At 39.6% G+C, this 23,225-nt stretch overlaps 1 protein-coding gene across 2 annotated transcripts in view; it reads left to right on the top strand.

Annotated features, from left to right (window-relative positions):
• The window catches only part of sertad2b (SERTA domain containing 2b), a 61,856-nt gene extending 44,661 nt beyond the window's left edge, over positions 1-17,195 (top strand). For both annotated transcript variants that reach the window (XM_079843205.1, XM_079843204.1), the window contains exon 2: positions 13,004-17,195. In XM_079843205.1, the coding sequence (XP_079699331.1) occupies positions 13,008-14,138 (1,131 nt within the window). In that variant the 5' untranslated portion in view covers positions 13,004-13,007 and the 3' untranslated portion in view covers positions 14,139-17,195. The remainder of the gene's footprint in view (positions 1-13,003) is intronic.
• Positions 17,196-23,225: the final 6,030 nt, after the last annotated feature.

The following is a 23,225-nucleotide window of genomic DNA, read 5'->3' as shown; positions in this document are numbered from 1 at the left end:
CGCATCTGTTGTGCAGTGAATGTCACACGCGATTCGCGCGAATTTCACGCGCGATTCGCGCGAGTAAACTCAAAATGTACACGCGTCCACCTTCGCGCGATTAGCGCGAATCGCGTCCGGTGTGAACGCCACATAACGTTACTTCAAACATAACTGACTGTTTAAATCAAGTGAATACCTCACATGACAGGGATTTTGAGATAATTGTGTGCAGTATTGGATAGTCACTATCATCATCATCATTGTGCCCAGTCCTAGCTTAACAGTATTACAACATAACAAAACACAGAAACAGAATATGCAAGTTATTCGCGATTAGCATATAACTTTAATGCACTTAGTTTAATGCACAGTTATATGTTGATGTGACAGTAGAAAAAATATAAAGGGATTTATTTACCTTTGCCGTCTGTTGTCCGCCATTGGTAACTTAAATGTCTGTTCATATCCATGTTTTTCGTTCTCAGTCGACATCCCACAATCAAAATTCGTCCAAAATAAGATTTTAACAGATGTAAAATGATCCATGTGATGCCATTAATGGACCGACGAAGCAGTCCTGTTGCAGATTAGAATTGCCGCGCGCGCGAGCAGAGCACTCCAACGGCAACGGGTGCATTTTCAAATCTGATCGGTAGAAGGCGCGCACAGTTGTCATTGGCCAGATTTCTAGATGACGTTCAGATTGACCAATCACGCTCAAGTGAACACGTAAAGACAGCAAATAATGCCGCGTTCCAGGCAACCCGTAACCCGTGTTTTTCCAACCTTCTACCCGTGAAAGTGGACTGACGCCCGTTTCACACATACTCCGTTTGCAGTGCGTATGCGGTGCGTATTTTTTTCCGTACCCATGTTAACGGATTACAGCTTTCACACTGCGCGCGGATGCTGTCCGTCAGTCCGTTCCAGGTGCGTTGCGTCTGCAGCAGTCCGGCGATCGTTTCCGTACTGAGTCTATTTTTTGCTGTGCTGCATTGCGTAATTAAAGTGACAGCACAATGTTCGCTTTAAAATAAACATGTACTGACACGAAAATCTAGTAATTTTACCACAGATGTATGTCATTTAAAATATACTCTGTTTCAAAGTCAACACATGGCTTTTTTTTCTCGGGTAAAGCAAGGAAACGACACCTTACCTGGCATTTAGGTTAAAAAAATTGAAATAATGAAGAGCACGTACGTTCCTGGAGGTGGAAAAACAAAAAGGTCTTTATGACCTGCTTTTAAATGGGTTTAAAGGTCCCGTTCTTCGTGTTTTTTTGAAGCTTTGATTGTGTTTACAGTGTGCAATATAACATGTGTTCATGTTTCGCGTGTAAAAAAACACAGTATTTTTCATACAATGTACTTATCTGTGTACCTGTTTTCACTGTCCTAAAAACGGCTGGTGATTTCCTCTTTCTATGAAGTCCCTCCTTCAGAAATACGTAACGAGTTCTGATTGTGCAAGCGCTTACCGTGTTGTAATTCGACCGCAGCTTAGCGCAGGTGCCAGCAGTTCCTGTGTTGTGATTCGACAGCAGCTTAGCGCATGTTGGAAAGGTCACGCCTCTTAACGGGGAGATGTATGCGTTCAATAATCTCTACAGCGTCCCTGGGAAAGCCAAACAAAGGTGATTTGACTCCTGGATGAAAATAACAGCGTCTCGACGACATGGCGATAAACACACTCAACGCAACAGTTCCTTTTCTCCACGCGACACGTCCGCTTCTCCACGTGGGACAGCAACAAGACCGCGCCCCCTTTTTCGCGTTTCTTTGTGGGCGGAGGTTAGTCTGTTCTACTGCTCTACTGACGTAATTAAAGAAGGAAGTACCAGGATGTAGTCCAAGCCAGCCGTTCGCTGTAGGCTTTGAAAGGGAACTTCTGTTAAATAAAATATCTCGCTTGGCATTGAACTTTGAGCTTTATAATTTTACAGGTATTATTTATGCTCTAACAGTAACATTATACACTAACTAAAGTTTGAACAATGGGATAATGCGGAATGGGACCTTTAAAAACGAAAGAGAAGACGAGAGTCGGCTGTTTCTATTGTAAGTTTCTAATTTAAAATGTTTATAGGCTATAAGTTATATTTCAATGTTTTGCCACTTGTGTGAGCTAAAGTAGGCTATAGGCTATATAAAGTTATATAGGCTATATAAATATAAAGTAATGAATTGAATAAAACGTTGTTTAAATGAACTACGTTAAAACGTGACATCTATGAAAGTGTAAACAAAGAGAATTGCAATTCTGACAAGCCATGTTCAGTAACAACTTTTGGATTTGAAATGAAAATAATAATGAATAAATGCTGTGTTTGTGGTACAACCGCGGATCAGTTGCGCGCTGCAAACGCAGCATATATGAAAGCACAACAGCGCGTGCTGCTCCTGCACCGCATACGCAACGCAACACGCACCGCATACGCACTGCAGACGGAGTATGTGTGAAACGGGCGTGAAACGGCAGTCAAACCCGTGACTTCCCACCCGTGAACTCGTAGTAGATCGATGTACTCCCAGTTACGAGTTTTGACGTCACATAGCCCGCGAAGCAACAATGGCAGCCCCCTATGGATGCAGTGTTTATGAAACAAATATACAAATAACGTAAAATAAAAGGTATAACAGCTTTTCTTGCCGTGTGCGCTGTTTTTCTCCTCCGTTTCCCTCAAACAAGCAAGGAGTAAGCACCTTTGGCAATAGAAATGATTGTAAATGAGCACCCCGTGCAGGGGCGTAAATCGCGGGGGGGACGGGGGGGACAGGACCCCCCCAATCTGAGGGCTGTCCCCCCCTGAAAACCATGCTGAGTATTGTAAATAATATAATAATATATACTTAAAATAAATGTGTAAATAGTAAAACAATACAAACGCAAACGGGACAAAAAATGCGTTTTAAGTTTAGAAACATTTTGAGTCCACCCTCCCCCCTTGCCCCACAGTGGTTTGATCCACCGCGCACCTCAACTAACGTTACCCATAGAACGTAAAAAAAGTACCACACAAATTTGGGGAGAGAACAAAGCTCTTCAGACAGCAGTTGTGAAACTCCAGTAAGCTGTCAAGGCTATTTTATTCACTTTAAACATCAGATGAAGTGATTATTTTCTCTTTAATACAGATTAGGCAAAACACTGTTAACACCACTTGCCCACCGCGCCACTGCCCCGGGCCACCGTCGCCTTCATTTTTATAGAAATAAAATAATTTGGTTCAGTTAGAGAACAGACGCGTCTGCTCAATACAGCACGAGCCGAACGGGCAAACAGCTGACAGACAAGATGATCGCGGAAGATTTGGTTTCAAAGCGAAATGTAAAAGCGCCTATTTAAGTGAGTGTGTCATTGTATTGTTTTCCTGCGAATAATAGGCTAATGAACCCAAAATGCAAGCAACCCCCCCCGAATTGGCGCTCATTCTAAACCTAAAGTAGCCTATATGCGCACGGCCGCTCCGCCAGGTCTGTGTTGGGTTTTGCTCAATATGAAAATATGGGCTAGCTTGCTGCAGTTGAATATCTAAAGATCTGAATATCATCGTATAAAATACTATGTGGAGGACGCAAGATAATTTAATAATTATAATATGACTGTGTGGTGAACTTTAATCGTATTTAAACAACTATCAATTTGTGTTGTTGGTCAGATAAAATGAAAGAGAAAAGAAAAATGGACATTAGGCCTACATCATTTTTCAGTGCACCAAAACGGCAAATAAGTACGAAAGTACTTTCTTTTTTTTTTGGTACACATATCCTTATAAGTACGATTTTGGCTGTATTATTTGTGTCCCCTTCAAAATTTGCTCTTGAGAAATTTCATGTTTATTGTCCCCCCCAACTGTTAGATGAAATTTACGCCCCTGACCCCGTGTAAAAATACACCCCGCAAGGTCCGCCATGCTTGCGCTCAGGCAGTTTGGCTTGACTTTGCCTGGAACGCTACAAAGTCGTGAGTCGTGGTTTGAAGTTGTAATTTACGGGCTCAAAAACCTGCCTGGAACGCAGCATAACCTTACAAATAATAATGATTGTTTTAATCTACAGTTTGCAAATGTGTATATTTATTTTTATTTGCTGTTATATTGAATTAATTGGTCAAGTGGTGTTTTGTGGTGTGGGCAGAGGCTTGAAAGTTTCAACCTGGAGAGCAGTGCAGATTTGTACTCTTTAAAAACAGATTATTGTTTGATATTTAGTTCCCTATATAGTTTGTTATATTTGTATATTATTATATATATATATTATATATGTTTTTTTTTAAGCAAACAGTGTCCATTATTTCAAATCTTTTTTTAAATAATTGTGTTCAACAGAGGAATTCCTGGTGAAAACTACATTACCCATGATGATTCTGCAAAAAAAGAATGGAAACGAGCACAATTTTTAGTGCCTGCATGCACACTCCCATGATGCACTGCGAATGATGTAATCGAGTCGGTGTCTCTACACTTTCAAACTGCTTAAATATTTGAATGCATAAATGTAAAATATATTGCTTGCTTCTATATTTATAATCAACATATTTAAATAGTTTTTTCAATGCTTAATTATATTGTAGTTTTGTCTTGTACTTTTGTAATTTTTTGCTTCAAATCAAAGTTTGTAATGTTGTGATTTCACCTCGTAGCTGGCTGGTTTGATTCATGGCTTATGACTCTTAAACGAAGACTCTTAAATCCAAGTGAGGAAAAATAGCATCATCCAGCATCATCCAGATCACTCTTTCACGCTTCATGACTGGCGTAGTCCTTTATGTGTGCAAATTATTTATGCCTATATTTGTGCTTGTCATCTGATGCACTCGTTTGCCATTAGTGAATCTCTGTATTTCTCAGCATGCATTCGACTTTGTCTATGTTTGTGCATTTGTATCTGCAGGTGTTTGAGAGATAGAGACAGCGTGAGTGTGTGTTTGTGGGAATCAGTACCCTCCGGATCTGAAATAGCACTGTGTGGAGGTGAAGGGGGAGGGGAGCTCTGAAGCACAGGCATGGAAACGTGCAGATCCTGTTACAGGATCATAATATCACTGAAAACTCTGCGCTCTGTGCTCCATCCTCTCCGCTGCACTTGTTCGCTTGCTCACACCATCCCTTCTGCCGCATTCTCTCACTCTGTCTCCACCAGTACACCCAGTGCAGAAGCTCCGGCGTCACACCCGGTCCCTCATGTGCCGTATGTGTTATGTGTAGGATTGGAACAGAACGTACAGCCTGCCTAGCAGCCCTGACATATTTCCAGGCTTTCCTCTGACAACTCAGTCAGAGCTCTCCTCCGGAAAGGCCTCTGCTGCCTCTTTTTACGCTAATTCCACCATTATCTGGTGCTGTTTCAATACACACTTACTGGCTGCAGCTGTAACCAGGATCTAAGTTGCGCTTTTGCAAGTGTCCTTTAAAGGTGGGCTTCTGCCAGCCATTTTGTCAAACTCTATAATGCCGGTCTTGCGCTATAGACATTTTCTAACGCTGTGTCTTTTCCTCTCCTTGGAGAATTTTCACTCAGGATCATTGCTCAGCGCTGGTGCATTAGGGAGCAAAGAGACAGGTTGTCTGTTTATGAATGTCTGAGGGAACACGGTGTGCTGCCCCAGCACTTCTTACTAAGGAGAACTCAATATTCCCCTTTTTTCCTCGTTCTTTCTGGCTCCTCCTGTTGTCTTCCTGTGGTTAGTATATCCAGGTCAGGAGCCAAAGTAAGGGTTGCCCAGTCAATCTGGTAAAGGCAACTGACCAGCATATGGAGCAAAAGAACCAAGAAAACCGAGAAGCCACAGTGGTGAAGGTCTCACTTATATTGTCTATCTCTTTGGTTGTAGCTATAGTGCACACTTGACTTTTTTATTTAAAACAAAAAGAATGTACATAATAAAGCCACAGAATGTTTATAGTATAAATGCTAGTACATCTACAAGAAAAATTATACATGCACAAATAAAATGAATGAATTTTCTTTCAGTTTCATGCACATTAGGGATGAAAAAGATAAATTACAAACCAACTCTTTTAAAGACTCGTTTAAAAGTAGTACACTCTTTTGTACTACTTTTGTGCTTGTCATATGATGACATTTCCATTAAGTGAATATAGTGAGCGGCCAATCGGTACTAGCTTTTACAACACATTCTGGGAACTTCTAGGGAGTGAATGTTTCAGTGCACTGAAGTGATTTTGACAATGGAAGAGAATAGGCCTAGAAACTCCCTGGCCAGTGTACTTCTGAACTAGAGAGCAGAATGATACACACTTTGACCTTTCACACTGAAGATGAAAGTAAAAGGATGGAGGAAAGCAGCAGAAGCAGACAGAGGCAAAATCAGAAGGAATGTGTAGGGTGGGGCAGCAGTGGCATTTGAGCGCTGCAGACAGTCGTATCCACTCCTCAGCGTGAGTCACAAGGACGCGTTCAGCTGCCGTGGCATTCCTCTGTGTGGATTACTGTGGGAAACTTTATTTGCTTGAGACTTTCTTGAAAGCTTCAGACAATGGCATACAGTTCTAGGGCCACTCTGGGTGAGTTTATAGTATAGGGAATGACTAAACACTTCTGTGGTACTGATTTTTACCTGTTTTCTTACTGTCATATTTGTGTCTGCCTTTCCGAATCACTCCTAGATCTCAAGCCAAATATGCAGTGACTTTTTAGCTACATAGTGTAAGATGCTATTTTTATTACTTGAGTCATTCTTACACCCTTTTTCTTTTACTCATCCACCAAAAAACCTCTCTAAAATAGCCTGAAATAGTTTTCCCTACTGTAACACGCTTCTGTAACCTCATTATAGAGGTTACAATTTTAATTTTAATAGCTGATCCTTTACTGTATACAAGAGGAGGTGTTAAGAAGTTTAACTAAATGTGTCTGTCACTATTTTATTTATTCATTTGGTTATTCTTCCCATTTCAGACTTATTGTATCTCATGGCTTATTGTTTTAAATATCTCTCTAGATATCTTTTAAATGGAAAAATTCACTCTGTCACCCCCCTAAATGAAACTGAACCAAATGGCATTTGAATGTAAAGCTTGTTCACTTGTTCATAAACCCTGCATCTTATGAATTATTTGCATGCTCTGCATGTAAACGGCATGCTTTGGAATGTACATCCATCTCCGATAGACGTAATCTGTTTTTCTCTCCAGCTAGTCGTATATTGTTTTAGATTCATCTGCTTAAAAGCCGCGCAGTCAAGGAAGAGCAACATTTCTTTCTTTAACTTTCCTCAGCCCCTCTTCTCCCCCAAACTCTCTCTTTCTCGCTCTCTTTGTCAAGTCTTTGGGTGGATTCCCAGCTGACTGTGTTTGTCATGGTAACAGGCAGCAAGGCAACAGGCCCAGCCACTTGCACTTCCTGAGTGAGAGGAGCTGCCTGACAGATCTGCGACTGCGCAGAGTCTGTGTGTGTATGTGTGTGTGTGCAGGCAGGGCTAGGGTGCGTGAGGCTGTCAGCCTGTATTAGGTTCAAGCACACTGCAATGCTGCCTTCTGCTACCGGGCTTCACTTTATGCTAATGAGGGGAGGCCTCAGGAACGGGCTTCCTTCTCTTTCTGTCTCTCTCTCACTCACTCCTTTCTGCCATCTCTGTGCTTTCCTTGTGGGCTAGAGAGAAGACTGATCTGTTGTTTTAAATGACTCATACATGTTTTACTCGATAAATAACCCACATTCTGACCTTAAAGTTGATTTTGAAATCAAAATTAACTCTTTTTACTTAATACATATTCATGGTCTTTTTGTGAATGATTCATTGGCACTTTTTATTCGAAAGGGTAAAATTGTATTGGTCTTAATAATCTTAATAATGAAAATGTAATAACTTGCTTTGCTTCTGAAACTACTTTCTTTTTGCCGACATCAAGTCAGACCACAGTCAGGTTAGACGTCATATTTAATGGTTGTACAGTTTAAGGTACATTCAAAATTGATTCCCTCCTCAAAGTTTTACCCACAATAGTTTTATTGTAGTTGTAGTTGTAATTGTAGTTTGGGCCGCCAACTTAGTCAAGTGCCATCCTTCTTTTTTTCCTTGTAGGAAATCATATTTCAGTGGAACATACACTACCGTTTGGGGTCAGTATGATTTTTTTTGTTTTTGTTTTTTTGTTAAAGAAATGAATACTTTTTTATTTTTTTGAAAGGATTCATTAAATATTAATACTTTCTATTCAGCAAAGCACCTAAATAAAATGATTATATTATATTAATTATATTTAGGGCTGCACGATTTGGGGAAAATATCTAATCGCGATTTTTCTGGTTAAAATTGCGATTGCGATTTAAAATGGGATTTATTATTATTTATTTATTTTACAAATGAAAAGTGTGTATATAACATTTTTGTATATATTAATATTATTAATAATAATTATGATTATTATTATTGCTAAATAAAAATAATAAATATTATTATTACAATAACATTCATTATTTAAAAAATTAAATAGAGCATTTAATAATAAATATAACAGTATAATAATAATATTTATATTTTACAGAAAACTAAAACATTATGGGTTACCTGTTAATATGCAGACAGCCTATGACTAAAAATCATTAGAAAGGTCTATAAAAAATATTATAAAAATCTGTGCTTTTTATCTGTGATATCAATTTCTTAAAGTCTATGTCTTTAATATGAAATATGAGCCTCTTATGCATCTACTGTGGGGATTAAAACTCCTGTAGGCTACATTGAAGAAAAACATATGAATTGTCCATAGACTGTAAAAAAATATGGACGTAGTGTCCGTGATGTCACACATAGGATTCTGATGAGCCGCTTTGAAGTGCAAAGTATGGACGAGATGGCCGTTGGCAGCGCGTCACTCCCGGATAACAGAAAATGGTCAAAAAGGCGGGACGTGGGCGGAGCTGAAGTGACGCGATGACTAACAGACAGCAGATAAATGGCTATCCACCTGTCACTCGAAGTGACCATGCCCTTAATTATGCAGAACTTTAATGCTTTATATAATGTAAACGAATGAGTTATAAAAAAAAATCACCCCCCTTACAGTTGTCATGAAGGGCAAAATTTGCCATATAGACCAAAACCACAATTTGTACCAGGCTTTAAACATGTTTTAATCTGCTCTAAAGTTGGCCATTTTAACATGGGGCACAATGAGATTCTGCTCACTTCTGGAGCCTGTCCCTAGTGGCCCCGTCGATGAATTGCAGTATATGTCACTTCCGTATTGGCTTCAAGAGAAACTGCGGGAGGTTGCCACTTGGGATTGTCATATAAATTTATTTAGAAGTAATATTTTTCTTATTTTCTACCCAAAAGTTTCATTCATACTGGAGGTCAGAGGGCGCCCTCGAACAGAAACTCCACATTTGCCAAATCCCTAATGTGAAGCGAAGCTAGCGCTATAAGCTGAATAAAACTAAGATAGAAAGAAACGCTTTGATTAAACATGACGACAATAAACACCACTGCAGCAAAATATGGTGTATTTGAGTTCTTCAAGTCCTCTCAGGTATTTTCATAATAATAAAGTATGCAGTGCTGATTGACATTCTGTGATGATAAGCCACATCAGCTCGACCGACTAAATGAAGTGAGTCAAAACATGTTATTAAACGCTGTATTTCGTGGACAACAGGTTTATGAACGCTTCTCATTACTAGTTTGTGAAGATGTTTGACACATTTTGCTTTTTCAAGCGCACTTTATAATAAACAACTCAAACTCGCAGTCTTTTAGACGGAGCAGCGTTTACTGATCACAGAGCCGCTCTTCACTGACACGCTGAGCATTTATTTATTTCATTAAAATCGCAGCCTTTGCGCTTTCATAATTGCACACAAGCCAAATCGCGATTGCGGTTTGATTTCAATTAATCGTGCAGCCCTAATTATATTATATTATATATTATAATATATTAATTATAAATATTTTTAAAAAGATCATGTGACACTGGAGTAATGGCTGCTGAAAATGTAGCTTTGCCATGACAGGAATAAATTACATTTTAAAATATAATAAAATACAAAACAGTTATTTTAAATTGCAATAATATTTCACAATATTACTGTTTTTACTGTATTTTTTTTTTTTTACAAAATAAAAGCCTTGATGAACAGAGGAGTCAACTTTCAAAAACATAAAAAATAATCAAACCGACCCCAAACTTTTGAACAGTAGTGTATGTTGCAATAAATAATTAAAATTGGATGGTGAATGTTATTTTAAACATACTAGAGTTCCAAAGAATGAATGAAATGTATTAAATGTGCAGTATGTAATATTGACAGCTAATGGTTGAAATGGGTACTACAGTCCAAATTCAAAATATTGGAGAGGGTTGTTTCTTCCACCCCTTCTCCTCAGACTCAATGCTCACGCTGGTTGCCAGATTGAGGACATGCAACAGGAACGAGTGCAATTGACAATGGAAGGCGACGAGCCTTACACTGTAAGTTGATTTATCCACATTGTAATATGCCTCTGGACATGGAGCTTTTTAACTGGATGGCGAGGCTTTTTAGGTCGGGTACAAAATGCGATCTCTGACCTAGTGTGTTTGCTGGCTTCCATGGCTACAATACGTATGTGTTTTCCACAAAATGGCAACCCGAGGTGTCTGAATACTATTGGGTAAATTGGCCGCGGGTGGGATCGCACCAAAACAAAAACAGACATTCTGACACGGAATGCACATTTCAAAGTAAAATATCTGGCTGTCGCATTTGTTTTCCCTGGAGAAACAAGTATGTGAACTTCGCATGTTTACTAAATCTCTGCAAACATATGGTATTTTTGTGCTTCATACGGTCAAAAAAATTACAGCAACTAGAAGAGCATGGTGCACCAAATTGATTCCATACTGATCAATTTAACGGTATAATTTGAAGACAGTGAATATTGCTTTGGATAACGGCTACCAAATTTGTAAATTACATTTAAATGACGAATACATGACAAAAACTTTTCATTAAAGGGTCTTTTTCTAAAATAGCTCCCAAATACATGTGACTCACGCTAAGTTGAAAGCAAGGTAAAACGTTCCAGTGTACACCATCCAATTGTTTGGACCATCTGTCGTCCACACCCCCAACCCCCAGACCCTTTTTTCCCTCTCTCCTTGAGCAGAGCAATGGTGAATCAGTGCACTGTAATATTACGGTGGCCCATGTGATCTGTTTTAAATCTCTCGCATCATCAACCTAGAGCTACAGTATCTGAGAACACTATTGCCTACATGCAAAGCTCAGCGTAGGTCACACACTCGCTCCTCCTCTCCATCCCCCTTTTCCACCAAACACTCAGCTGGATCTTGTCTTCCTGCAGCCAGCATGTATTTAAGCAGGGAGTGATCAGGGCTTTGCACTCGTGTGACACATTCTTACCGTGAGTACTTACTGAAAGTCTGACACACATTTGCCTCCCTCTTCGCTGCAGCACGGCTCAGGAAGGAGTAGTCAGAGCTGTATTTCTGTAAACGCTCCTGTGGTAGCAACTCATGGCATACAGTTATTTCCAGCAGCACATCTTTCCTCTGCAACTCGAAAGTTTGAATTCTTATGTTTGGAGATCGTTGTTGCTAATCTCCTGTTGGAGATGCTGTGATTTGCTAAACACAGTGTACATCGTAGTGTGTTCCCATATTGTTACCTTATCTGTTTGGTACGGTTGTAACATGAGGCATTTTGGGCTCTCTATGACGGATGGACAGAGATTGTACTGACTCTCACATCAGCAAAGGCACCGAATGCAAATATGACAACAGCTTGCAGGTCAATGTCATAGCAACCGAGCTTCAACCCACAAATCTGTTAATCGAAACAATTTCTTGTTTTTTTGACCATGTCTGTAAATTATGTACATGTAGTTAAAAACACTACATTATCTTTATTCAAAGAGTTTTTTGATGATCTCTAAACAAAAAAAGTGATGTTCCAGTCCTATTCCCCCTAACTCTGCCTGTACTTTCCTCACTATGCTTTCAAAAAAAGAAAGACAATCCATAAATACAATAGGGTCCTCACACCATCGGTGCTCGGGCCCTAATAAAAGAAAGGGGGAAAAAGTCATAAATTGTTTTTATTTTATTCTGGACAGTTATTATTTAAAAGTGCTTTTTCTGTGAACTAGCGGCACCCACCAGAATGGCAAAAATAATCGAACAGGTTTCCCAAACACTCCCCCGTCCTTCCATTGGTCAAAGAAACAGACAGCCAAACTCGCACAATTGTTTGAGCCAGTGTTGCCATGTTGGACTGGTTCGAATTCTCAAACAAGCAGCAATGTTTTGATAGTGTCAGTGTTTATACTTTTATACCCTTCAAGTGTACTTGGGAAACTCCTACCTCATAGTCAGGAGTTTGTTTTTACGCCATATCACATATTCATGTAGGAAACATAACAAGGAAGTAGCCTGAACAAAACAAAATAATTATATTGTGAACAATAAACCCAGATGACTACATCTGAATTCAAAATGATGAATCTCTATAAATGCTATCAATCTATAAATGGTATCAATATTTGTGTTAGCAAATGGTGAAAGTTTTTTATTTGACTTGCTTTCCACTCACTGATATCTATAAATAAATATATTGTAGATTTGCCATGTTTCAAATCAACATGCCCATTCTAACATCAACACTTGGCAACTAACGTAACATCCAGAATTCAGAGTAAATTTGACTTTGCTCGGGTCATTCATGTGCTCGTAACTCCTAACTACAAAATTTCTGACTCCACTTGAATGGCGCACAACCTGAAATTGACTAACTTGTTGTCTCTATATATTCAACTAGCATGGTGAAAGTATTTTTCCTGGAATTACGCACACCTTTAACAGCTCAGTTTCTTGAAATGTATATGTTTGACATTTTTGCCATTTAGGTATTTTTCTGTAGATCAAGAGATTTATATGGAACCAGTGTTGAGTCAGGGAGATGAACAGCAATGAGTCATGAACGTAATGAGTGGCTAACTCTCTTTCTCTTTCTTTCTTTCTTTCTCTCTCTCTCTCTCTCTTTACTCTAAGCAGATATATGTTGGGTAAAGGGGCAAAGCGGAAACTAGATGAGGATGAAGAGGGGCTGGAAGGCAAAGCGTTGGCGGCAGGGCCAGGAGTGATGGTCGACGGGCTCTCAAAGGTCTCCTACACGCTGCAGAGGCAGACCATCTTCAACATGTCTCTGATGAAGCTGTACAACCACCGGGCGCTCACCGAGCCCAGCTTGGAAAAGCGTGTGCTCATCAACAACATGCTGAGGCGCATCCAGGACGAGCTGAAGCAGGAGGGAAACCTGCGGCCACTCTTCTTCCCTCCTTCCCCTCCACCCGACGACCCCGTGGACGAGAGTTTCCGTGAGGCGCAGCCTGCCTTCAGCGTGTTGTCCATGGTGACACCGCCGCTGTCCCAGTCCCCAGCACTCTCAGCTCCGGTCCTTACATCTCCTTCGTCTGTGCTGTCAAACCCAGCACCTTTGGAGGCCTGTCTCACCCCAGCTTCGCTTTTAGAGGAGGACAGTGTCACGCTTTGCACATCGCCCCCTCCGCTTGCGCCTCCTCCTCCTCCTCCTCCGCCTCCCCCAACCCTGCCCAGACTCCCTTCACCTGTGGCCAGAGACAGTTTTTCTTCTGCCCTGGATGAGATCGAGGAGCTCTGTCCTTCGCCCTTACCTACAGCTACATCAGTGCCCGGTGCTACCTCCCACTCGTCCCTTACAGTGACCCTCCAAATGCCATTGTGTCCCCCCAGCTTAAACTCAGGGGCCTTGGACTCCAAAGACTGCAGTAAGCCCTGCTGCCCAAAGCTTGAAGGGCTGGTCCCGCTGCCCGAGGAAAGCTCGGCGGCCCCCAACGCACCAGAGACTCTTCCTCCTAACAGCCTGGACATGAGCACCTCACCCTCTGCCTCGTCCTCAGGCTTCCTGACAGACCTGGCCCTGGACGACATTCTCTTTGCAGACATTGACACCTCCATGTACGACTTCGACCCCTGCACCTCATCCTCAGGTGTGGCTCCCTCGAAACTGGCGCCCATGGTGACGGCGGACGAGCTCCTCAAGACTCTTTCGCCCTACAGCGGTGCCGCTCCTGCGGTCAGCTCAAACCAACCTTTCAAAATGGACCTCACTGAACTGGACCATATTATGGAGGTGCTTGTAGGATCATGACCGGGTTTGGAAGGGAACTGAGGAAGAAAATGCAAAACCAATCAAAGAGTTTTTAAAAAGAAATTGAGAAAGAAACTGAAGAATCACTTTGTGAGTGTTTGGAGTTTTATTTTGTACAGTTTTGTTGTTCAGTTCATATGTTTTTAAAAACAAAAGAAAAAGTCAATTTTAATGGTGATGTTGCCCAGTACTACTTCTCAACACTGTGCATGCACTGTGCTTGCCTGTCCCAAAAAGGAACATGAAGAAATTTTATGGAACACACTTTGGCCTCTGGCAGATCCGAGTGCCTTCATTTATGACCACTTGGTTAGTTAACTAACAGTTGTTTGTCTCGTCTCATTTTTCTCTTCATTTCTAATCGAACAACATGGATTATTAGAGCAGTAGCATCTCCCTTTTTCCTTCTCAGCAAACAGGTGCAAGAATGTGCAATGGCAGCCCTATTTTCATATGTTTCTTTCATTTTCACAAAGCACAATGATTTTAAAAGAGGAACTTGGTTATTTTGTTTATGTTTTCCTGTCCAGAGCTGTTTTATTGTTTTTTCAAAATATGTGCTCATTTATTCATAGGGTTTTTTTTGGTCTGCTTCCATTTTAATGTTAATTAAAGGGATAGTTCACCATGCACTCACCCTCATGTCCTTTCAAACCTGAAAGTTTCTTTCTTCTGTGGAACATAAAAGAACATATTATTTTGGAAAATGTCTTTTTTATGTTTCACAGGAAAAATAAATGAAGGCACGTTTGGAATAACATGAGTAAAGTTGAGTAAATGAAGATTTTCATTTTGGGCGAACTACCCCTTTAAACTTCCTTCAGTGAAACTTATACATTTGTGAAATGTACTCATTTATGGAACATGCTTTACCAGCTTTTATTTATTCATGGATGTGCGTAGTGGTCAGATATTTACAGTCAAACCAACCAAATTCCTGCCATAACGGCTCGGATTCCATGTGTTTACATCTCAGCTGGCAATGTATTGTTTTACAGATACATTTCTTTGATTAGCCAATGCTAAAACCCCTTTATGCTACAAATAATGTATGCAATCAATGCCTTCTGGTCAGTAATAAGCAAACTGTCGACTTCTCTCAGCCATTTCCTTTTTATTTTTATCAGAGTCAAGGCTTCGCCGTAACTTCCTTATTTTGGCAGTTGTTTTTGCTTTATATCATCACTCATACTCAGTGACTGGTTCAGTTTTAATGCTACACTAATGCACAGCAAGAGGGTCTATGCGTGTCTCTTCATGCAAAATGGGGGGAAAACTGTACCGCACATGTAAGTTTATGGTTGCTATTCAGTTAATTTTCAACAATTTCCATTATCATACTCTTTTTGCCAAACATTTACTTCATATACATCTCTCGCCAGTACAACGGTACATTTCTGTTAACATACTAATGCATGCAGGATTATAGCTCATAATTGTACAGGTGTCAGATGATTAGTGTATGGTTTGGTTTTATTTTATCTTATTTATACCATTGTTTGTTTGAGTTTTATTAATGGTATCATGTTCCAGTCAGACTCTCTCTCTGTTGCCCTGCTGGGTTTTCGTGTCGTTTGGCCAGTAGGAATGGTCACATTACATTTAAGTGGCGTTTATTTGGGGGAGTTTAAGTATGCACAAGTTTGGCGGGAGAGTATTATGCATGTATGTGCAATACACAGCACAGTATATTTGCTAAAAACACTTGCTATAAACCACTGAAGTCAACCAGATTGGTTGGAAGGATTATTTTATGTGCACCTGACATAAAAGGAAAGGGACCATTTATCATATCACCTGTATTAGTTTCACATAGCTGTTTGACGCACTAAACTAGCTCTCATTAATAATGTTAGATTTACATACCGACAAAAACTGTGCATTATATGCCTTCCTGGTCAGTGCAATGTCAGTGAGGGAAGACAACTTATCAAATGTGTATTTTTAATAAGTATATTATTCGTGAAATAAGGGTGACCATTATTAATCTGATATTTGAACTTCCTGTCACAGAGACCTAAACTAAAGGTGACGGTTTGGATTTGATACCCAGAGTTCAAAAGAGAGATTGTCTGAGAATTAAAAACATAAGTGAATGAGAGCAGAGCGGACAAAACTATGGAATCAAAACTATGATTACAGTTTCTTATAGGATTTTTGGATTTGGAGTGTTTGTTTTAAGTTATTTATTTTTTTGTTTCCTGTGTAAATATATTTATTTTTTATGTTAAGCTAACATCCAGATTGTGATTTGTACAGAATATGAGATAGGAATGTATTATGCTTATGGGAATGTATCACTGCTTATTAATTGGGGTGGAAGCCATTTTTTTTTCATCTTGTTTTAATAATGCATTATTTTGTGTCTGTTTAGTTTCTTGTATTATAATTTGGGGTGGTGCTTGTGCTAGTCATTTAGTCAAACACTCCCTGTCGCTATTTAATTATGAGTATTTAATGTTTTATGTATTTCAGATTGTGTGCAAGGGAAAGGTTTGTGAAGCAATACTTTATTCTCTACAAACTTTAGAATTTCAATCTTCCAAAGCCTATTTCTGGGAAAATCTTTTTGATAACCCTCAATGCCAAATGTAAAGAAGAAAGGCAGCATGATTTCTGATGATATCGGTTGTTGCTTTTTAACGGTATCTCACTGTCCCATGGTTCAGGCCATACATTCTGGGAAGTTTAAAGTGGTTTCAGGATAGTGACCACTGGGATTATTCGTGTGTAAGAGTGTGTGCGTGCGTGCGTGCGTGTGTGTGTGTGTGTGTGTGTGTGTGTGTGTGTGTGTATGAGAAACAGAGAGACAAAATGTGGTGGAGGGCCTAAACCCTTTTTCTGCTCATTAAGTAAGGCTGTATCTTCAAGCCTTGGAGCTGTGCCTTTTTCTATGCAATATTACAGACATTCATTTTGAGAAAAATAACCCATCAACTGATGATCACTGTATTTGCATCAAGGTGTGGACTGTAGAATATATATAAAATATGGACATGTGTCTATGAATTTGAAACAGTCTTACTTTTCTAGTTTTATATCATACAATAAACGGATAAAAAATACATTCTGCATTTGTTTTCTTCATTTTCCATCAGAACAAAGCATGATACTATGTTTAAAGATTGTATAGTGAGTACATAACAGACAAATGAACAGGTCGAGGTATATAATTTCTGAGTCACTCAGCTGCTTTGTATGAAACAGTGCACATTTCTCTGCATCAACAGTTGCCTCCATTTTGCACCTATGACTCATGGCCTGGTAGCAGGAATCTATTTCCAGTATTGGGGCCACACAGCTGTGTAGCAAGGACAGTTTTAGCACGTGGCAGTGTCTGTGTGAATTGTAGGGGGATGGCCGGCTCAAAACATGGCCGAACTGATCACAGGCCAGCGAGAATGTTTTCCCCCTGTGGATCATGTTGCATTTTATGAGTAGTGAGGCAGTGTGTGATCTGCAAGATCCCTTACTGTGACCATCTCACTTTTACTATTTGTTATTCTTTCCTTTATCTAAAACAAGTATTTCGGTAACTTTCAGTTGTGCTGTTCAGGAGGCTCTGGAGTGGACACCACCTTAATGCAGTGCTGTCAGACAGGGCTTGTTTTCACTTTACATCCCTCTATAGTCAAGCCTCTAACAAGTTTCGAGTTTCATAACGGGTAAAATATTTGCCTTCTCATACTGTATTGTTTCCAGTAAGCGGGGCTTGTGTCAAAAAGCTGACTAATTTGCTGTGGTTAGTATCCGTCCTTTCCCTACAGTGTTCTTTGTTGGCCCACTTTTATCCACGTGAAGAAATGGGTCAAACCAAAGGGAAAAAAAGAATGTATGATACCTTACTGCAACTCAATGTAATGCAAAGGAGCAGCAGTGTTTGCTGTTTCATAACTTCAACCATTAAAAGATATATCAGAATACATTAAGCACTCAAAATGACTGACAGAAAAACGCCTCAACAGTTTTTTTTAAAGCTAAATATTATTTTTTAGGCCTATTTTATTTTTACTTTAACAGATTTAATTTTTAGAGGACATTATTTATGTATCAAAATAACTGCCCTCAACAACGTTTAAGTCAACATGAAATAACTTTCCTCTGAAACAACTTTTTGGATGACATCTAATAGCCCACTTTTCAGGATCCAACAATGATGAATATAAGTCCCATACTAGGCTACATTTGTTCACATCAAATGTCCTGTTTTTCCCTCATAGGCTACGTCAAAGTGCAATTCACCTCAATTCAACTTCAACTTCTTTTATATAACATTTTGAAGAGGTGGTGCGATTTCAAGCCTCTTTAGTCACAGGTTAAGAATAGTCACTTGACAAAAAAACGCCAGAGTGATTTTTAACTCATTTTCGTGACACCTGTCCGAAGGGCAGACAGGGTCAAAATAATCCAAATTATTTTACTGTCAGCTTTAATTAACCACAGCTGTCGCTAGTCCTCATTCACTTTCACTGTTTGTTTGGAAAAAAGAGTAGCTTGGATATTTTCCTAAATTCATCTGGAATTTGATGTTGAGAATATTTATTTGTGAGCGAACTGTCCCTTTAAACTGAATGAGAGGTAGAAAGTAAACTGCCCATGCAGCTGCCGTTCTAATTTGATTCTGCTCAGTTCACAGGGCATTAAGTAGACAGTCTTCCTTGTTTCTGTGGAGGTATAGAGAGAGAAAGAGAGAGAAGAAAGAATAAGAAGGAGAAAGACTGCAAAAGCCTTGCCCTCCCTCTTCCCTCTCCTCCCCCTTCTGTCAGGTTGGCTTTGTGCAAATATCTGAATGATCTTGTTCTGCTGTGACCACGGAGGGAAAGAAGCCACACCTACTCTCCGCCAACCACAAGCCCAGCTCAGCAGGCACACAAGCAGTTGCACGTTTATGAAACACACACACCGGCCCATAGCTGCCCCCGCTGGCTGGAATTTGAATTGTGCACTACAGCGGCGGCTTCACCCCTCCTCTGAAGAATATATGGTATGTATTCTGAAGAGCAGCCTACATTAACAGTGGCCCTGTTACAGATGTTACAAATTGATTGCATACCTATTGCATACCTACCTAAACGTCAGTTCATCATTCAGCTCTTCTGTAAATGCACACATTCATCTGCAAAAATCTGGACAGTCTGGTATATAGATCATGAATCAGAATTTCAACAGGGAGAGGTATTCATTGGTTTGATGTCTGACATTCAAAGGAAAATGTCAAATTAAGTTTCAGATTCCATATTAAACATGAGCAATTGAGCAAACCAGTTTACACTAAATAATAGCGTGTCGCCTTTTTCAAATATGTGATTTGTGTTTGGAAAGCCCTTTTTCTAAAAGTGAAAGTATGTTACACTCAAAAAAAATTATGCTTTTTTAAAGGTTGACTTAAAATTTATAGTAAAATTCCATCAAATTGAATTGAATAATCCTATAATTGAATGACTGAACAATTCTTAATCAATTATTCAGTTAAAATATGTAAGGATTATTTTACTATTAATTGAAATGCGTAAATCTTCACACACACACAAAAAGGCTTTTTTGTCTAACAGTAAGCCTAATATAAATACAAATACATAAAGGTAAATTAGGGATGGATTTAAAATGTATTCAGAGTCATCTAGTAAACTTATTTCATTCTTATTTTTGTTCAAAACGTAATTGTTGTTATACATCATCTACATCGCCTTGCAAAAGGAACAATAAGTTACTTCAGACAACAACAAAAAATATTGTCAATAAAATAGCAACATTTAATAGAGCCAATGTCCCGTGTCATGTATGCATGTGGCAGGTACTGCCCCATTGTGAGATCTTACAAAGCAAGGACCATCCAGCTATTATCAAATTAACATACAGGTTATTTTTTTATTATTTTGTTTCATAAAGTATTTAATATATATATATATATATATTATGATGTAATAAATATAAATGTAATACAATTATTTAATATGACTGAGCTGTTTTAAATAATATTCTTGATTTAAATGCATGTATTATGTAATAAATGAATTAAATCTAATTATTAAGATTTTTTTGTAAAAGTTATCTGAACCACAAACAAGGACTGCAAATTAAAATGATGGTGGATAAAACAAGATTTAAAGGCAGACCCCACAGGAGCTAAGAAGTTTCACTAGAATGAAAGTTTGTGCTATATAACCGTGAGCTTATGACGGGTTACATCTGTATCAAAGGTCACTGAGAGTTAATTATTATGAAGGACGCTGAGCCCTAAAGGATGGAGCCAAGACTGTCAGACTTGCTGGATTTTTAAACCTATTGCATAACACAGGGAATGCGCTTGTAGACACCTTATTCAGATCAATGTGGTCGACAGTTTTATAAAGCGGTGCATTGCCATGAATGTGTTTGTGATGTTGTAGCGGGCATGCATGTGACTATATAAGTTCATGTGATCTTGTATTTGTGTCTGTGTGTGTGTGTGTTAAGGGGAAAGGCCCTGAGTGAGGAGCCAGAACAGGAAGTAAGAAACAGACCACACACAGCTGCTGCATGGAGAGAGTGGGTGTGAGGAAGTGTGTGGGAGCTTGACATTCACAAAAACACACAATAAGCCATATTCAGTGAGGGAGAAAGACAGAAAAATAGACAAATTGCAATATATTGATATGGGGGAAGCAGACTGAAAGAAAGATTTTGAATATGACATCCTAAAATCGAAGTTTATTAAAACTGTCTGTTCCTTTAATGCCCAAATCACTTTCAGATATCCAACAGTTATTGGACAGTTAGTCATATTAGCAGGTGACGGTTAATGTCAGTTAGAGGTTTGGACATTGGCTTCATGTGAGGCAGGTGGGCGAGGTGTCCAGCAGGCCCAAGAGGGCATGATCAGAGCATGGCGGGCAGTGCCAGGTCCGTCTGTGGTGCTTTCCGCCTGAGCAGGTGAGGAGAATGGAGCTGTGGGAGAGCAGTGCAGAGCGACTGCAGCATTAACCTAATTACAAGCTGGCCCTGCTAAATAAACACTTATTAAATTTGCATGCTCAAATACACTTCTGGATGGAGCGGGTCGCAGTGCATGCAGCCTTTTGCTGTCACCCAGAGATCCACACTTTGCAGAAGAATATTCATTAAGGCACATAATGCATGCTGCTCAAAATAAAATAAATAAAATAAAATAAAATAAAATTAATCAAATCAAATCCATGTAATTAGAAGATATAGGGTAATACAAATAATATTAAAAAAAAATGCTGGCTGTGGGATGGAGAATCCTTATTTAAGTTATTTAACTACAGACCAAATGATTTTGTGTTAAGACACCACTGAACCAAATCATCAAGCTCTTCGTGGGTAGGTGGTTAACTGCACAAGAGTGCCCCTAGTGTAACAGTTTTTTTTAACCAAATTAGCAGAATCCTGTTAGCCTCTGCTGGTGGATGCTGCAACTACACCAACTATAACTAAAAAGCATCTTACTCCATTGACGAGTCGACCATTCAAAATTAGCCATGTGTTCTGACTAGGCACTAGCCATATACACTCACCTAAAAGATTATTAGGAACACCATACTAATACTGTGTTTGACCCCCTTTCGCCTTCAGAACTGCCTTAATTCTACGTGGCATTGATTCAACAAGGTGCAGAAAGCATTCTTTAGAAATGTTGGCCCATATTGATAGGATAGCATCTTGCAGTTGATGGAGATTTGTGGGATGCACATCCAGGGCACGAAGCTCCCGTTCCACCACATCCCAAAGATGCTCTATTGGGTTGAGATCTGGTGACTGTGGGGGCCATTTTAGTACAGTGAACTCATTGTCATGTTCAAGAAACCAATTTGAAATGATTCGAGCTTTGTGACATGGTGCATTATCCTGCTGGAAGTAGCCATCAGAAGATGGGTACATGGTGGTCATAAAGGGATGGACATGGTCAGAAACAATGCTCAGGTAGGCCGTGGCATTTAAACGATGCCCAATTGGCACTAAGGGGCCTAAAGTGTGCCAAGAAAACATCCCCTACACCATTACACCACCACCAGCAGCCTGCACAGTGGTAACAAGGCATGATGGATCCATGTTCTCATTCTGTTTACGCCAAATTCTGACTCTACCATCTGAATGTCTCAACAGAAATCGAGACTCATCAGACCAGGCAACATATTTCCAGTCTTCAACTGTCCAATTTTGGTGAGCTCGTGCAAATTGTAGCCTCTTTTTCCTATTTGTAGTGGAGATGAGTGGGACCCTGTGGGGTCTTCTGCTGTCTTAGCCCATCCGCCTCAAGGTTGTGCGTGTTGTGGCTTCACAAATGCTTTGCTGCATACCTCGGTTGTAACGAGTGGTTATTTCAGTCAAAGTTGCTCTTCTATCAGCTTGAATCAGTCGGCCCATTCTCCTCTGACCTCAAGCATCAACAAGGCATTTTCGCCCACAGGACTGCCGCATACTGGATGTTTTTCCCTTTTCACACCATTCTTTGTAAACCCTAGAAATGGTTGTGCGTGAAAATCCCACTAACTGAGCAGATTGTGAAATACTCAGACCGGCCCGTCTGGCACCAACAACCATGCCACGCTCAAAATTGCTTAAATCACCTTTCTTTCCCATTCTGACATTCAGTTTGGAGTTCAGGAGATTGTCTTGACCAGGACCACACCCCTAAATGCATTGAAGCAACTGCCATGTGATTGGTTGATTAGATAATTGCATTCATGAGAAATTTAACAGGTGTTCCTAATAATCCTTTAGGTGAGTGTAGAGCTGTAAAGAAAAGTTTGTTTCTGGCTATGATCAGGTGCTTGATTCATATCAATTTAGACACTTCAGTGCCATATAGATTACCCGTCTTACCCAGACTCACTGGGTATCAACCAGCGAATGAAAACATCATCATGATGATTATGACGATTCAGAGCTACACCAAAGAACATATTCACGTTGTACTTAAATCACAAAAACTGTCAGTCACTGTACATAGTCATCTATATTACTACATTATATTGTATATATGTAGCCTATATATTATATACATTATATTACTTATTGATGTATATCTCCATATTTATTTCCATAAACCTATTTTTATCGATTTCCTATAGTAGCATTACTAGC

The sequence above is a fragment of the Gobio gobio genome, assembly GCF_949357685.1.
Source record: "Gobio gobio genome assembly, chromosome: 18".
In the NCBI taxonomy this organism is placed as follows: Eukaryota; Metazoa; Chordata; class Actinopteri; order Cypriniformes; family Gobionidae; genus Gobio; species Gobio gobio.
Note: the sequence above shows the minus strand (reverse complement) of the source record. Positions and strands in the feature narration are given on the sequence as shown.